Source organism: Triticum urartu, unplaced genomic scaffold (genome assembly GCF_003073215.2).
Source record: "Triticum urartu cultivar G1812 unplaced genomic scaffold, Tu2.1 TuUngrouped_contig_476, whole genome shotgun sequence".
NCBI lineage: Eukaryota > Viridiplantae > Streptophyta > Magnoliopsida > Poales > Poaceae > Triticum > Triticum urartu.
The window spans coordinates 28,347-41,991 of record NW_024115375.1 but is presented as its reverse complement, the minus strand read 5'-3'; the positions used below and the strand labels follow the sequence as shown (position 1 = coordinate 41,991).

The window sequence follows — 13,645 nt, the reverse complement described above, 5'->3', positions numbered from 1 at the left end:
GGCAAGCCCTGGTAACTCCTGGGCGTATATATGCCGACGGCTTTGCCGTAGGCATAGTTTTTTTCCCCCTGTTTTCTCTTTTCCAATTCATTTGACAGCATTTCAAAACAGAACAATATGAAATTATGCAAAAATATGACAATTCATCATGTAAACATACTCAAGTTCATCTAAACATACTCAAGTTCACCATCATCATCTAAACATACTCAAGTTCATCACATCATCTAAAGATCATCACCGACGGAAGTTCATGAACATAAAAGTAGTGCAAGACATGAAACATGATAAAAGTAGGAATATGAAAGGCATGGCACGATGGCCACATGTACGGAATCATCAAGCAAGAGCACCTCCGCCAAAACCACCACCTCCGCCAAAAGCACCACCTCCGCCAAAACCACCACCACCACCTCCGCCAAAATCGCCATCACGACCACCACCACTCTGCCAGATCGGAGTGACTGGGGTCGACGGAGCAGGAGTCGAGCCACCGGTCGCCTAAATGTTTCAAAAAGATTCTAACGGTAAATATGATATGATAGTGTTTCATGAACGAGAACTAGTTTGCCAGTAGTTAGGAAAATGTACTAACCGGACCATCACTGCCTAGTGCCACCCATTCATCGAACGTGGGCACGTGTGGGGGTTCTCCCGCAGGTGGTGGTGGGGGTCCCATTTGTGGTGGATCCGTGCGGTTAGTCCAAGACGCCAACATAGCCTGAATGTTAGTTAAACAAGCAAACTAGAAGATCAGAAGGAATGAAAGTGCAAAAATTTAGCTTGGTTTTAAGAGGGCAAAAGTAACCGTCATCATCTGACGGTTGTAATCATCGTTTGCCTTCACTCGTTTCAAGTACTCCCGCACCTCGAGATTCCTATGCTGGACAAACTCCTTATATGCCTACATAATTTAGGTTGTTTCTAAGTGAGCAATGCTGAAAATAAACTGAGAATGCAAGATAGAAAAAGATAAAGAGGAAGTACTTACAGCATGCTGGCGGGCTAAGGGAGTCTGTGAACGCCCCGTACTCTCTAACTGGCTCTGGTTGGTAGCCCGAAGCTGTGTGTACGAGATCGAAGGAGTGATCAAGCCATCGAAACACGGATACCGGCCATTCTTCTTCCCCTGGATGGCCACCACCGCCGTGTCGTCGATCTGAGACTGGGCGACCTCAGCAACAGGAACATCCGGATGTAACTCCTGATAGTGATGAATGTAAGACCCCAGGTGCTCCTCGGTCTTGCCGTAGTACTGGCTCTCGCCCTCCTTGCGATGACTCCGCTCGCGGGCCAGCTTCCACGACTCCATGTCTGAGAGCGGCCTCTTCAACTTGTCCTCCTACAACGTCAAATAGAAGTCAGCCATACATAAGAACATGACGTAAAGAAGAACAAAAATGCATCATGCACATAGATATACCTTCATGGCCTTGAAGCCCCAGTGGTTCCTGTTTCCTTGGCCGTGTGTCCCGTCGTCTCCACGGTTAGCCCGGGCCTTGATGCTCTTGGCGGCAAACTCTGCATCGGCGCAGAGCCACCTATCCACCAAACTCGCCCATCCGTCATGCCTTCCATAGCACCAACGAGGAACAACCTATGCAAATTTTGGAAGCATGACATGTGAGCACGAAACATATAGTTGACTGCTTGAAACAATGAAAAGTTAGTAATAGTTACCATCATGAACTGCTCCTTGCTCAAGGTAAGTCGTAGCTTCTGCGTTTGAGTTTTGGTCATCTTTTGGTGCAGGTAGTAGTGGTAGTACTGCGAGACGGCAACCCAGCGCACCTCGTACTGCAACTGACGAGCTTTCTTCTTCGCAGCCGCAAGCAAGACCACGTCGGCTCTGGCCTTGTGCTCGTCAAGAACTCTATAGAGTTGCTACAATCATGCATAAACCAGAAGCAAACAAGGCATGAGTTGAGTGATTCAATGTTAAACTATGAACGAAACTGAAGACACGTGATTCAGAAGAGAACTTACCCAAAATTTGGTGATCACGGCCTTAGCGGTCGTCCCGTACTCCGCGTTGCTGCAAGCCTCGTAGTGGGCCCAGCTCGTGGCCAAAACCCGCTGCTGCGGGTCCCTGTCTGGCCGTGGGCAGAATAGGCCAGGCCAAAACTCCTTCAACAGGACAGTGATAAGGCCGTTCGGTTTACGGCCCTTTCCGCGAAGGATCCAGTTTCTGCAAAAGAATCAAATGATTGCCATGTGTACAATAAGAAAATGTTGTCATGTGTTGAAAATATGATTGACAGGCACTTACTCTGTCCCCACAGGTTCAATGAGCCACTTGTGCTCCTCGATAGAAGGTGGTGTAGGTAGTCCGGCATTACCACGCAGCCACCCCTGCAAAGAACCCGGTGGCAAGTCACCCCACAACGCGGGATCAACCTCCCCTCCACCCTCCTCGCCCTCCTCCTCACCCTCCTCCTCGGCCTCCTCCTCCTCACCCTCCTCCTCGGCCTCCTCCTCCTCGCCATCAGGAACATACTCCTCCTCCTCAGACTCAGAAGGTGCCTCTGTATAGAAGGGCATCGAAGAAGACCCTCCTATTTCAGACACGGCCCGGAGTTTTTTGCCCCGGTTGCCTCTCCCCCCACCGCCTCCTCTAGGGTCTCCTCCCCCGACCCCTCCACCTCCATGTGAGGTGTCATCCTCGCGTAGTCGGGAGGGAACCTTGTGGGCTCGTCCACTCCGAGTAAGTCCTTTAAATTTACTGAGGAAACTAGCGCCGCTGGACTTGTCCATGATTAGCAAACCTGCATTGAGAAGAGAATAAACAATTAGTAAGGATATCAATTAAACAAGCATACAGGAAAAACATTAATACCAGAAGAGCACATTAAGCATACTATTGTAATGATCATTAAGCATACATTTTCTAGAACCCATATGAATCATCACTATTGTAATCTATTTGTGGACCGGTCTCATCATCACTATCACGCATATCTTCTTCGTTGTCTGACGGAGGTGGAGGCTCTTCCTCATCATCAGCGTCTTCATTTAACTTTTCAAGCATAATTATGTCTCTTTGATTCACAACTGCCTCACCATCAATCCGTGCGTCGTCGTCGTTTGGGTCTAGGTCAACATAACCCAAGTCATCATCCTCGTTGTTTCGGACCACGTCATCATGTTCCTCTTGATAGAACACTCCCTCGTATGTCATGGGGTTTATGTTGTAGTAATCATCATCGTTCGGGTCCGGTAGCTTACCATGCGGCGACACCTTGAACACAACTTCCCAACCCTTTAGGTACTCTTTCTGGCATGGGTAAGCCAGATAAAATACTTGTGTGGCCTGGGTAGCGGCGATAAAGAGATCAGCTCCGGCATAGACGGTTGATGGTTTTTTTTGGATTGTACCTTTTCCCTTCCTTGTGCCACTTCATCATTTTGGCAGACTCCTCGGTGATGAAAAGGCGCTGCAGTCTTTTTATAAAATCAAGATACCGAAGAACCTTCACAGGGATTTTTAGCTGCTGCTTCTGACCATGCTTATCGACCACCTCAATATACCGAGAGGAACCGCACTTCCTACAGTACTTGTCATCCACATACTCATGCCTAAACAAAAGGCAATTCTTTGGACAAACATGTATTTTCTCATAGTCCATCTAGAGCGCCTTCATGATTTTCTTCGTGCCGTACATGGTTTTCGACAGTTCATGGCCCTCAGGCAGGCTGTTAGCCCATACTCCCAGAAATGCTTCGACGCAACCTCGGCTACAGCCGTACTCAGCCTTGACTGCCATCAGTTGCGAGATGGCATCCAGCACAGACAGCTTGGCACCCTCATAGAGAGGTTTCTTTGACGAGGCCAAGATTTCCAGGAAGGCCTTTGCGGTTTCCTCCGGCTCCTCCGGTTCATTCGCTGAATGTGACGGAGGTGTCGGCTGTGCAGCAAAGACATCATCTAGCATGTCTCTAACCCCATCGTCCTCATAACCAGCGACGCGTTGTCGTATCACATCCTCTCTACCACGGTCCCACTGGGCAAATTTTATCGGCATATTAAAGTTGGGCATAAATCCATGCATGCGAAGGTGCTTAGTCATCTCACTCTTATCTCTGCGGATACGCCTCTTACATCTGGCACACGGGCATTCTGGCACCATCCTCATTGGACTACGAAATATCTCTTTCAAAAACACATCAGTTTTCTCGACCCACTCTGTTGTTACTTGATTCCGACGGAAAAACCCACTATACATGCACTGATTATCTGCCATCTCTGCTCTTTTGGAAGCCACACAACAAAATTAAGGATTCATTTAAATTACTCACATCAATATTTTATTTTTACAAGGTTGACGAGAAACAACATTTAATCCACCTACATCTCTAATAGGTAAAGATGGGTCCTAATCCCACCCGAGAATGTGTAGATTGAGTACGTTGTCCACGCTCTACCCCATTCCGAGACAATATTTCGGCAGCACCTCCCCCCTGTTCTCCAAATACACGTCTCGGCAAAATGCCAAGAGAATGTGCATCCGGAGAACAACAGGGAGGCGCCGCCGAAATCCTGTCTCGGAACGGGGTAGAGCATGAACAACGTACCCAATCTACACATCCTCGGGCTGTCCGTGGAAAGCGCTGGACAATCCGAAAGAGCTGCGGTGATAAATATGCAATTGAATGCATATTTATCGATGCAACCCTTTCGGACGGGAGACCTAGGTTACGCGACTTGATGTGAAAATTTAATCTAGTGACATGGAAAAAAAGTGGACGAGGTCATGGAATTGTTGCTCACCCTTAGATGTAGAGGATGTAGTCGATCAAAGGACGGACGATCGTAGACCAACACCTCCAACGTCGACGATCACTCCACGAAGATGGAACACCACAAATCCTGTTAATTCCACCGAGTGAAAAAATTAGGTCATCACCTCAGATTAAGCATTGACACATTAAACTATGAAAAAAAATCATATTTTCTCAAGTGTCAATTTTGGAAGCACTTATCATATCCCAATTTAGGTAATCACCTCACATTAAGCACTGACATATCATTTTTTTTAGCAAGATCATCATGATGAAATAACCACTTATCATATCCCAAATTTGAAGCACATCTCACATAGCTACTTAACAACATCACAAACTGAAAATAAAAACTAAATCATGCATCCATTCATTTTGCCGAGATTCATCCATCCATCTAAGACGCATAGAACATTCATCCATCTAACAACCTAACAACATCCAACATCCATCCATTCATACATCCAACATCCATCCATTCATACATCCAATAGTAGCTAAATCATGCAAATAAATGAAGAAAAAGACAAAGGAGTGCTAGCTCACCGAGGAGAGCGGTGTCGCGGCTGTGGAGTTGGGGCCGGCGGTGTAGGGGACGGGAGGGCCGCGGCGTGGATGGGCCGTCCAGAGAAGCACGGCCAACGGGAGGGCCAGGGTGGTGCGGCCGGCGGGGAGGTTAGGGCGCACGGGGGTGGAGAGGGCAGGGGCGGGGTCGCGCGCGGCGGCGCCGGGTTGGAGAGGCGGGGACGGGGCTGGGCCGGGGTGGAGGCAAGGCGGCGCGGGGTTGGAGAGGCCGGGTCGGGGCTCGGCCGGGTTGGACGGCGGCGGCGGCGCGGGTGTGGAGGAGGAGGCAGCGCAGCGTGGCGGGTGGGGAGTCGGGGCGCGATGGGGAATGGGTGGAGCGGGCGGGCCCGTGAACGGATAAGGCGATGTATGCCGACGGCTAAGCCGTCGGCATACCTGACGATGCCACGTGTCACATATGCCAACGGCTTAGCCGTAGGCATATATTTTTTTTATATTTTTTAATATTTTCTTATAGTTATATTTTTCATTTTTTAGATTTTTTAATATTTTCTTATAGTTATTTTTTTAGATTTTTTTATAGTAATATTTTTGCATTTTATGTTTTTATGTATTATTATTTCATATAGATTTTTTTAATTCTTTTAACCGCTCGGCCCTCTCCTCTTCCGAAACCACATAGAGAAGAGGGGAGGGGAGGCGCCGAACTCGAGTAGCTTCGTCCGCCGAGGTCATGGCCTGGTCGCGGGTCCGGGAGCGCCATGGCCACTGCCTTGCATGCTCGATTGGAGCTTAGTTGGTGAGGTGAGTGAAGGGGGAGGGGGTCGTCAACGGTGGGGGTGGGGGCGGCGGCGGATCCAAGTCCGTCGGAGGGAGATGGTTGGCGCTCCCAGACACCTGGGAGCAACATCCGGGCCAAACCCACAGCTACATCCCCTCCATGTAGACCCGACGCGTCCGTTTCCCCTCTCCGGATGCCGGCGGCGGCGCCGTCCGTGAGGGGGGCCACACCCCGAAGACGCGTGCCGCCTCTTCGGACATGCCACCACACCACCTCGCATGTATGAGGGCCCGGTGCGACGCTCCGGTGGCAGTGTACCCCCCAGGGCCCAGTCCCGCCTAACCCTGTAGCCGAAGGCAATCCGCGTAGAGAGAATTTTTTGGGATACTTCTCCATCACCAAAAATTATGAAAAAATATCATCGGTCTATAAGCACATGTTGCCCACGTCGTGCAAAAAATCATGATTTTATCGCGCTCCGAGTATTTAATAATATTCACGCCGCATCGTTACCGCAGAATGGCTACTACCGTGTCATCGCCGTCCGTTAGGGGGGGGCCACGCCCCGGAGACGCTGCCGCCTCTTCGGACATGCCACAACACCACCCCGCATGTATGAGGGCCCGGTGCGACGCTCCGGTGGCATTGCTACCCCCCAGGGCCCCCGTCCCGCCTAACCCAGGAGCGGTTGATCACGAGATCTAGCCCTTTGACTTCCCACGGACGGGCTCTGACCAGTGGACCTCTCCACCCGGTTGTGTCAGGTCTACCCATAGGGACACCCAAGAGAAACATCCGGGCCAAACCCACAGCTACATCCACTCCGTGTAGACCTGACGCGTCCGTTTCCCCCCCTCCAGGTGCCGGCAGCGGCGCTGTCCGTGATGGGGGGCACACCCCGGAGATGCGTTTCGCCTCTTCGGACATACCACAACACCACCCCGCATGTATGAGGGCCCGGTACGACGCTCCGGTGGCATTGCTACCCCCCAGGGCCCCCGTTCCGCCTAACCCTGGAGCGGTTGACCACGGGATCTAGCCCTTTGACTTTGCACGAACGGGCTTTGACCAGTGGACCTCTCCACTCAGTTGTGTCGGGTCGGCCCAGAGGGACACCGGGGAGCAACATCTGGGCCAAACCCACAGCTAAATCCACTCCGTGTAGACCCGATGCGGTAGTTTCCCCCCTCCAGGTGCCGGCGGCGGCGCCGTCCATGAGGGGGGCCACGCACCGGAGACGCGTGCGGCCTCTTCGGACATGCCACAACACCACCCCACATGTATGAGGCGCGGTACGCGCTCCGGTGGCATTGCTACCCCCCAGGGCCCCCGTCCCGCCTAACCCTGGAGCGGTTGACCACGAGATCTAGCCCTTTGACTTCCCACTGACGGGCTTTGACCAGTGGACCTCTCCACCCGGTTGTGTCAGGTCGGCCCAAAGGGACACCGGGGAGCAACATCCGGGCCAGACCCACAGCAAGATCCTCTCCGTGTGGACCCGATGCGGTAGTTTCCCCCCTCCAGGTGTCGGCGGCGGCGCCGTCCGTGAGGGGGGCCACGCACCGGAGACGCGTGCGCCGCCTCTTCGGACATGCCACAACACCACCCCGCATGTATGAGGGCCCGGTACGACGCTCCGGTGGCATTGCTACCCCCCAGGGCCCCCGTCCCGGCTAACCCTGTAGCGTTTGACCACGGGATCTAGCCCTTTGACTTTGCACGGACGGGCTTTGACCAGTGGACCTCCACTCCGGTTGTGTCAGAGTCCGCCCATAAGGACACCCGGGAGCAACATCCGGGCCAAACCCACAGATACATCCACTCCATGTAGACCCGACGCGTCCGTTCCCCCCCTCCAGGTGCCGGCGGCGGCGCCGTCCGTGACGGGGCCACACCCCGGAATGCGTGCCGCCTCTTCGGACATGGCATAACACCATCTAATTGTGGTAGGTCATCCGATATATATGAACACTTGGAGCAAAGTCCCCTTCGTATAGACCCGATGCGGTTGTTCCCCATTCCAGTTGCTGGCTGGCGGCGGCACCGTTCGTGAGGGGGGTCACACCGCTCTGTACAGAACCGAAAAATAATGTATGTATGCTTATTAACACATACTGTATGTAAGTTAGTTAAATAATAATAATAAAGAAAATAGTGAAGAAAAAGAAAAAAAACTATATGTATGCTTATTAACACATAGTATATGCTTATTAACATACTATATGCTTATTAACACATACTATATGCTTATTAACACATACTATATGTATGCTTATTAACACAATCTATATGTATGCTTATTAACACATACTGTATGCTTAATAATAATAATAATAGTAATACTATGTGGAAAAAAGAAAAAAAGAAAAAAACTATGCCGACGGCAAAACCGTCGGCATAGCTGCGGCCAGAGCAGATGGACAGCGCCGCGGATCGATGACGTGTCAGCTATGCCGACGGCTGCTGTCGGCATAGGCCTGGTCGGTGCGCTCTGGATCGGTGACGTGTCACCCGTATCTATGCCGACGGCCACCCGTCACGGCCGTCGGCATAGATTTGACGTCGTTAGCCGGCCGTGATGAGTGTTGTCGGCGGGCCCGCATCTATGCCAACGGCCTATATATGCCGACGGCAGCTGTAGGCGTAGTCTGGGATAAGCCAACGGCTGTTATGTGCCGACGGCTGCTGTCGGCGTAGATGGGGATAGCCCGACGGCCGTTGTACGCCGACGGCCAGGACCTAGCTGTCGGCATAGCTCGGATTAGGCCGACGGTGGCCGTCGGCATACATTTGGCTGTCGGCTTAGAGCCCTGTTCCGGTAGTGCGAGAGCATGAAAGACAATGTGCATCGGCATCACAAGACAAAACCAAAAGGCTGATAGGGAGAACATCCGTTGTCTGATGTTGCGCTTCCTTTCATGGGTGGATATGGTGGTAGTTCCATCCACATAAACCTGCACAAACAGTGAAAGCACATGTTGAATTCCTTGAGAACAGAAACCGGCAAGCACTATCACCACAACTAAAGATGGAATGAAACCAGAGGCACGCACACACAAACATAACCTTGTAGACGAGGACCTTGAGAAGGCAAACAAGTGTGTTGCGGCGGGGCTGTAGGACAGCCTCACCTCTCGCCGTTCATCGATGCCCATCATGCCAGGGGAGGGGAGGGCATCCCAAGGAGATAGATGAGAGGAGCGCGACACTGCTGCCGATATCACGCCATAGTCACCGCAAGAGAGAGGGTTAGTTTGAGGGAGATAGATGAGAGGAGAATGTCACCGTTGCCGATACGGCGCCACGATCACCGATGGCGGTGAAGGGCGCTCGAACAAACGGCGACCAGAGGTGGTGCGGGAGCAGTCTTGGGTTTAGTACCGATCAAACAGCACCGGGTTGAGTAAAACCAACAAACTTCAGTCACTATCTGCTGGATTTTTTAGCCATCATCGTAAGGAAAAGCATCTGAACAGATCTCAGTATTCCAAAATTAAAATTAACAAACCTACAACATGCATGTTTGTGTATAACCTATCTGCAAGCAATATGTTTTTTGAGGATTACATCAAGACTTACGTCGACATCAAGGCTGCATCGTGTTCCTTCCGTAGCAGATGATATAGTTTGTCCCGGACACCATCCGGCATCGACAGTTCTGCATGCACCCACCTGCCTATCTGCAAGCAATTTTTGTATTATATCTGGTACTCCATGCGCATAGTTGGCGTGATTATAGCATTGTAGGCAGAAAAGGCATCCGTCTATAATCTGAATCTTCACCGAACTTTTCAGGTTTGACCGTCTAGGAGATCGATCACACAAAATTTGATAGCTCAAGCTTTTACCCTTACCGGTCTACCATCAAGCATGGCAAATCCACCACATACTTGTCTTCACATTGAGAAAGTTCACCACCTTCATCTCACACGACTTGTCACACTGCATATCCACGAACCAATCCAGTTAATGTTTGATGACTGAAAAAATTCAGAGTAAATCAGCGGATGCATGAATAAATCGATTAGTGCGTTGCAACGGGAGAAAAAAAACATCACACACATGCCACCAAGCTCTAGGACCTTCGCCTCCGACATGGCAATCAAGCATACTCGGCGCCCATGCACTGGGCCGCATGATGATCTTGTACCCTTCGGCCCAACCGGCGACGTCGGCGGCGAGTCAAGGCAGCAACGATAGACAAGTGCTGGCAACCTGCAGAGGATGGATAAAAGAAAGACCGAAGAGGGGGGCTTGTATCTATCAAGCATAAATATTTACAATAAAATCGATCTGATCCGTCCCAAGTTGAGCAGGATTGTCGTATAGCTTCCTCTTATATAGCATCTTCATCAGAAAATCCAGCACACAAATATATAAATATGTTTTCAAAGATAGTGAGGATCGACAGAGAGTCTTGAAGAATTCTGACAATGTAAACCGTAATAGGCTTGAACCTCCACCACACATGTAATTTTATCAAATTGACAAGGGAAGTTATAGGAATTGTAGCCTAAAAACTGGTTCCATCTAAATCATGCTATGTATTCCTGTTTGAAATCTTTTATAGAATCAATAAAATATGACGACATTAGGGATCAAGGATCAAAGATCGACTAAGAAACTCAGGGATTAGGGAATCATACTTACCTTGTTAGGAATGACACTGATGGAATTAGTGAAGTGATGTGTCGTGCTCAGGCCAATGGATCCGTGTGTCCTTGATACACACATGTACGCACATGAAGGTTGGGTTGAAACTTGAAAGGAGATTGATTCATCTGTCGGCTAGCAAAAGATTGAGGAGCGACCAACTAGGGAGCGACAACGGTCATAAACATGCATTGAGATTAACCAACATTGAGTGCAAGCATGAGTAGGATATAACTCACCATGAACATAAATATCGTGGAGGCTATGTTGTGTTTGATTCAACTACATGTGTGAACATGTGCCAAGTCAAGCCACTCAAATCATTCAAAGGAGGATACCATCCTATCATACCACATTACAACCATTTTAAAAGCATGTTGGCACGCAAGGTAAACCATTATAAAATCCTAGATAATTAAGCATGGAATGAGTAACTATAATCTCTAATTTTCTTTGCAAACATGTTTCATTCATAATGGGCTGAATCAAGAACGATGAACTAATTATATTTACAAAAACAAGATAGGCCGAGTTCATACCATATTTTCCTCATCTCAATCATTTCATCATATATCGTCATTATTTCCTTTCACATGCACGACCGAACAGTGTGATTAATAATAATAGTGCACCTGCATTGGACTAAGATGCAATCTGCAAACATTTATTCAAAGGAGAAGACAAGGTAATATGGGCTCTTTTGTTAGATCAACAATAATGTATATGAGAGCCCCTCAACATTTTCATCGTGGTTTTCTCCTCTCGACCCAAAGAAAGGAAAAAAGATTTCAAAGAAACACACTAAAATGTTTTTGGAGTTTTTCTTTTTCTGAAGAAAGCAAAACAAGAACGAGAAAAACTATTTACACGGGAAAGCTCCCAACAAGAAAAAGAAAAAATGAGAAATCTTTTTGGGTTTTCTTTAATACTACTGCTCAATAAGTATGGGAAGGAAACTAAAAAGAAGCTACAACTAATTTTTTTGGATTTTCTCAAAGTTTTTCAAAACACAAGAAGAAAGCGGGAAAAGGAAAATAAACTAGCATGGATAATACAATGAAAAAGTATGAACACCGACAACTAGAATGAGTGTGTGAACATGAATGTAATGTCGGTGAGAAATACTTACTCCCCCAAGCTTAGATTTTTGTGTCACAGCCTGATTTTTGTCCCTTTCTTTTTTCTTTTGATTTTCTGAGATTTTTTTTGAGTTTTCTTTTTCCGTGGCTACTTGGTCTGGAAACTGAAGAAGATGACCTCTTCTTTGCTTCCAGAGTGGCTTGTCAACCTAAAATCCTTCCCTAGACCTTTCCATTTCCACCTTGGACCAAATCCCAATATTCTTTTTATTGGGAATATTCCTTTTTCTATTAAAGGAATAATCATTTTTGCCCTAGGTTGTGAAGCAACCTATATTTCTATCACTCCCAAAATTCCCAAATAATTCTCATAAATTTTTTGGCTCATATCTTGCTCAAATATGGCAAAATATTTCATTGGCCATATTTCCCATCGTGCTCAATTTATTATTTTCCTATTCTGTCCTGAATGGAAGATTGTGAAGAAAGTGCCGTTTATCTTTGTCCAATTGACCCCAAACTTTTTGGACACCTTTTCATGTCCAAATAATTACCTCATGCAAAAATTCAACTAAATTTGCCTAGTGAATATTCCTGAGTAATTTTTCAAAGTTCCTGTCTGAGGGAATTGGTTGTGAAGGAAGTACTAGCTAGGCATATCCAAATAAGTTGAAATTTTGCAAGGTTCTTAAGATGATCAAATCATGACTCTCCACTAAATATGAGCTCATGTAACTCATCTATGTGGGCCCAACCCCAAATCTTAGTTTCTGGTCAGATTTTCAGTTTCTGAAGCAACCATATTTTATCTTGCTTCATTGAAGCAGAAAATTGTCCAGAGCATTCTCCTATCCATATAAACAATCTCCTCAAAAATTTGGTTCAATCCATTACATCATTTTCCCTGTGCAGTTTTTCCAAGTTTCTGTCCAGAGCAAAGCTATATGAAGCAAGTGCTATTTTGGTTCATCCAAATGGCATGAAACTTTTTGGACATCTTCATATCTTCAAATCATTGGTCCATGCCCAATTTCAGCTCAACTTGCATCTTCATGTGAGTGCATCATCCAAATCTTTATTCTGGACCAAATAAATTTTGGGGTTACACAACAACTATATTATTTTGTAGCCCATTGTGCTCCAAAACTTCCAGGATCGTAGTCCATCCTAATCTAATCACCACAGACAACACCATTTAACCCAATCAGTTTCTTGTTGATCAGCAGTGCTCTTCCAAGTTTGATGCAGTAAACTTCAGAGCTCCATTCCAACCCAACCACAGTGCCTCAGATCGAGCCAATGGCACATAAATGCTCCACTTTGGAAGGACTATTAGCTAGACAATGTTTTGGGTACTATAGCACATTGAATGCCCCGGTTCACGTGGTGACTACGATGATGGCAAGCCTGTGCACGTGCTCTGTGTGCAGAGGCCGCGTCTAGTGGCCGTTTGTGCTTCAGCACCTCCTCCTCTCGTCGCCTTCACGCACATGACCGTGTACAATGTCTTCATTTCTTCGTCGCCGTCCCCTTGGACCCTTCTCCCCCTCTGTCACGTCGCCGACGCTCGTCGCCAAACACCCACGGGAGCACAGTGCTCCAACCGTCGTCTTCCTCCACGTGCTCTCTTGGCTCCCTCTGCCCCGTGAGCTCGTCCCTATTCCTCCCCGGTGCCTACCTCCGAGCTCATGCGCGTGCACACGCGTCCGCGGCGACGGCCACGTGTCCGCGGTGATGCCAGCACGGCACCACCCTGCTCCGGCTATATAAAGCCACCCCGGTGCCGTTTCCCTTCGCCATCGACATCGTCTCGCTCCTCTAGTCCTCC

General features: G+C 48.4%; 1 protein-coding gene across 1 annotated transcript; it reads right to left on the bottom strand.

The window, feature by feature from the left end:
- Window positions 1-1,565: 1,565 nt before the first annotated feature.
- Window positions 1,566-3,178, bottom strand: LOC125528275. The gene is made up of 6 exons (XM_048692767.1): window positions 2,932-3,178; window positions 2,683-2,765; window positions 2,270-2,352; window positions 1,987-2,188; window positions 1,681-1,884; window positions 1,566-1,571 (listed from the first exon to the last, which is right to left on the bottom strand). Exons 1-6 carry the CDS (start codon window positions 3,176-3,178, stop codon window positions 1,566-1,568), a joined length of 825 nt encoding a protein of 274 aa, XP_048548724.1.
- Between the last annotated feature and the right edge of the window lie 10,467 nt (window positions 3,179-13,645).

What these genes read in the sequence shown, in the direction of transcription:
- LOC125528275 (XM_048692767.1), bottom strand. Translation starts at nt 3,178, where the DNA reads ATGACATACGAGGGAGTGTTCTATCAAGAGGAACATGATGACGTGGTC. An exon ending in TGATAGTGATGATGAGACCG is followed by an intron (nt 2,766 to 2,931) that starts GTCCACAAATAG and finishes TTCTCAATGCAG; the next exon opens with GTTTGCTAATCATGGACAAG. An exon ending in CCGTGATCACCAAATTTTGG is followed by an intron (nt 1,885 to 1,986) that starts GTAAGTTCTCTT and finishes GCATGATTGTAG; the next exon opens with CAACTCTATAGAGTTCTTGA.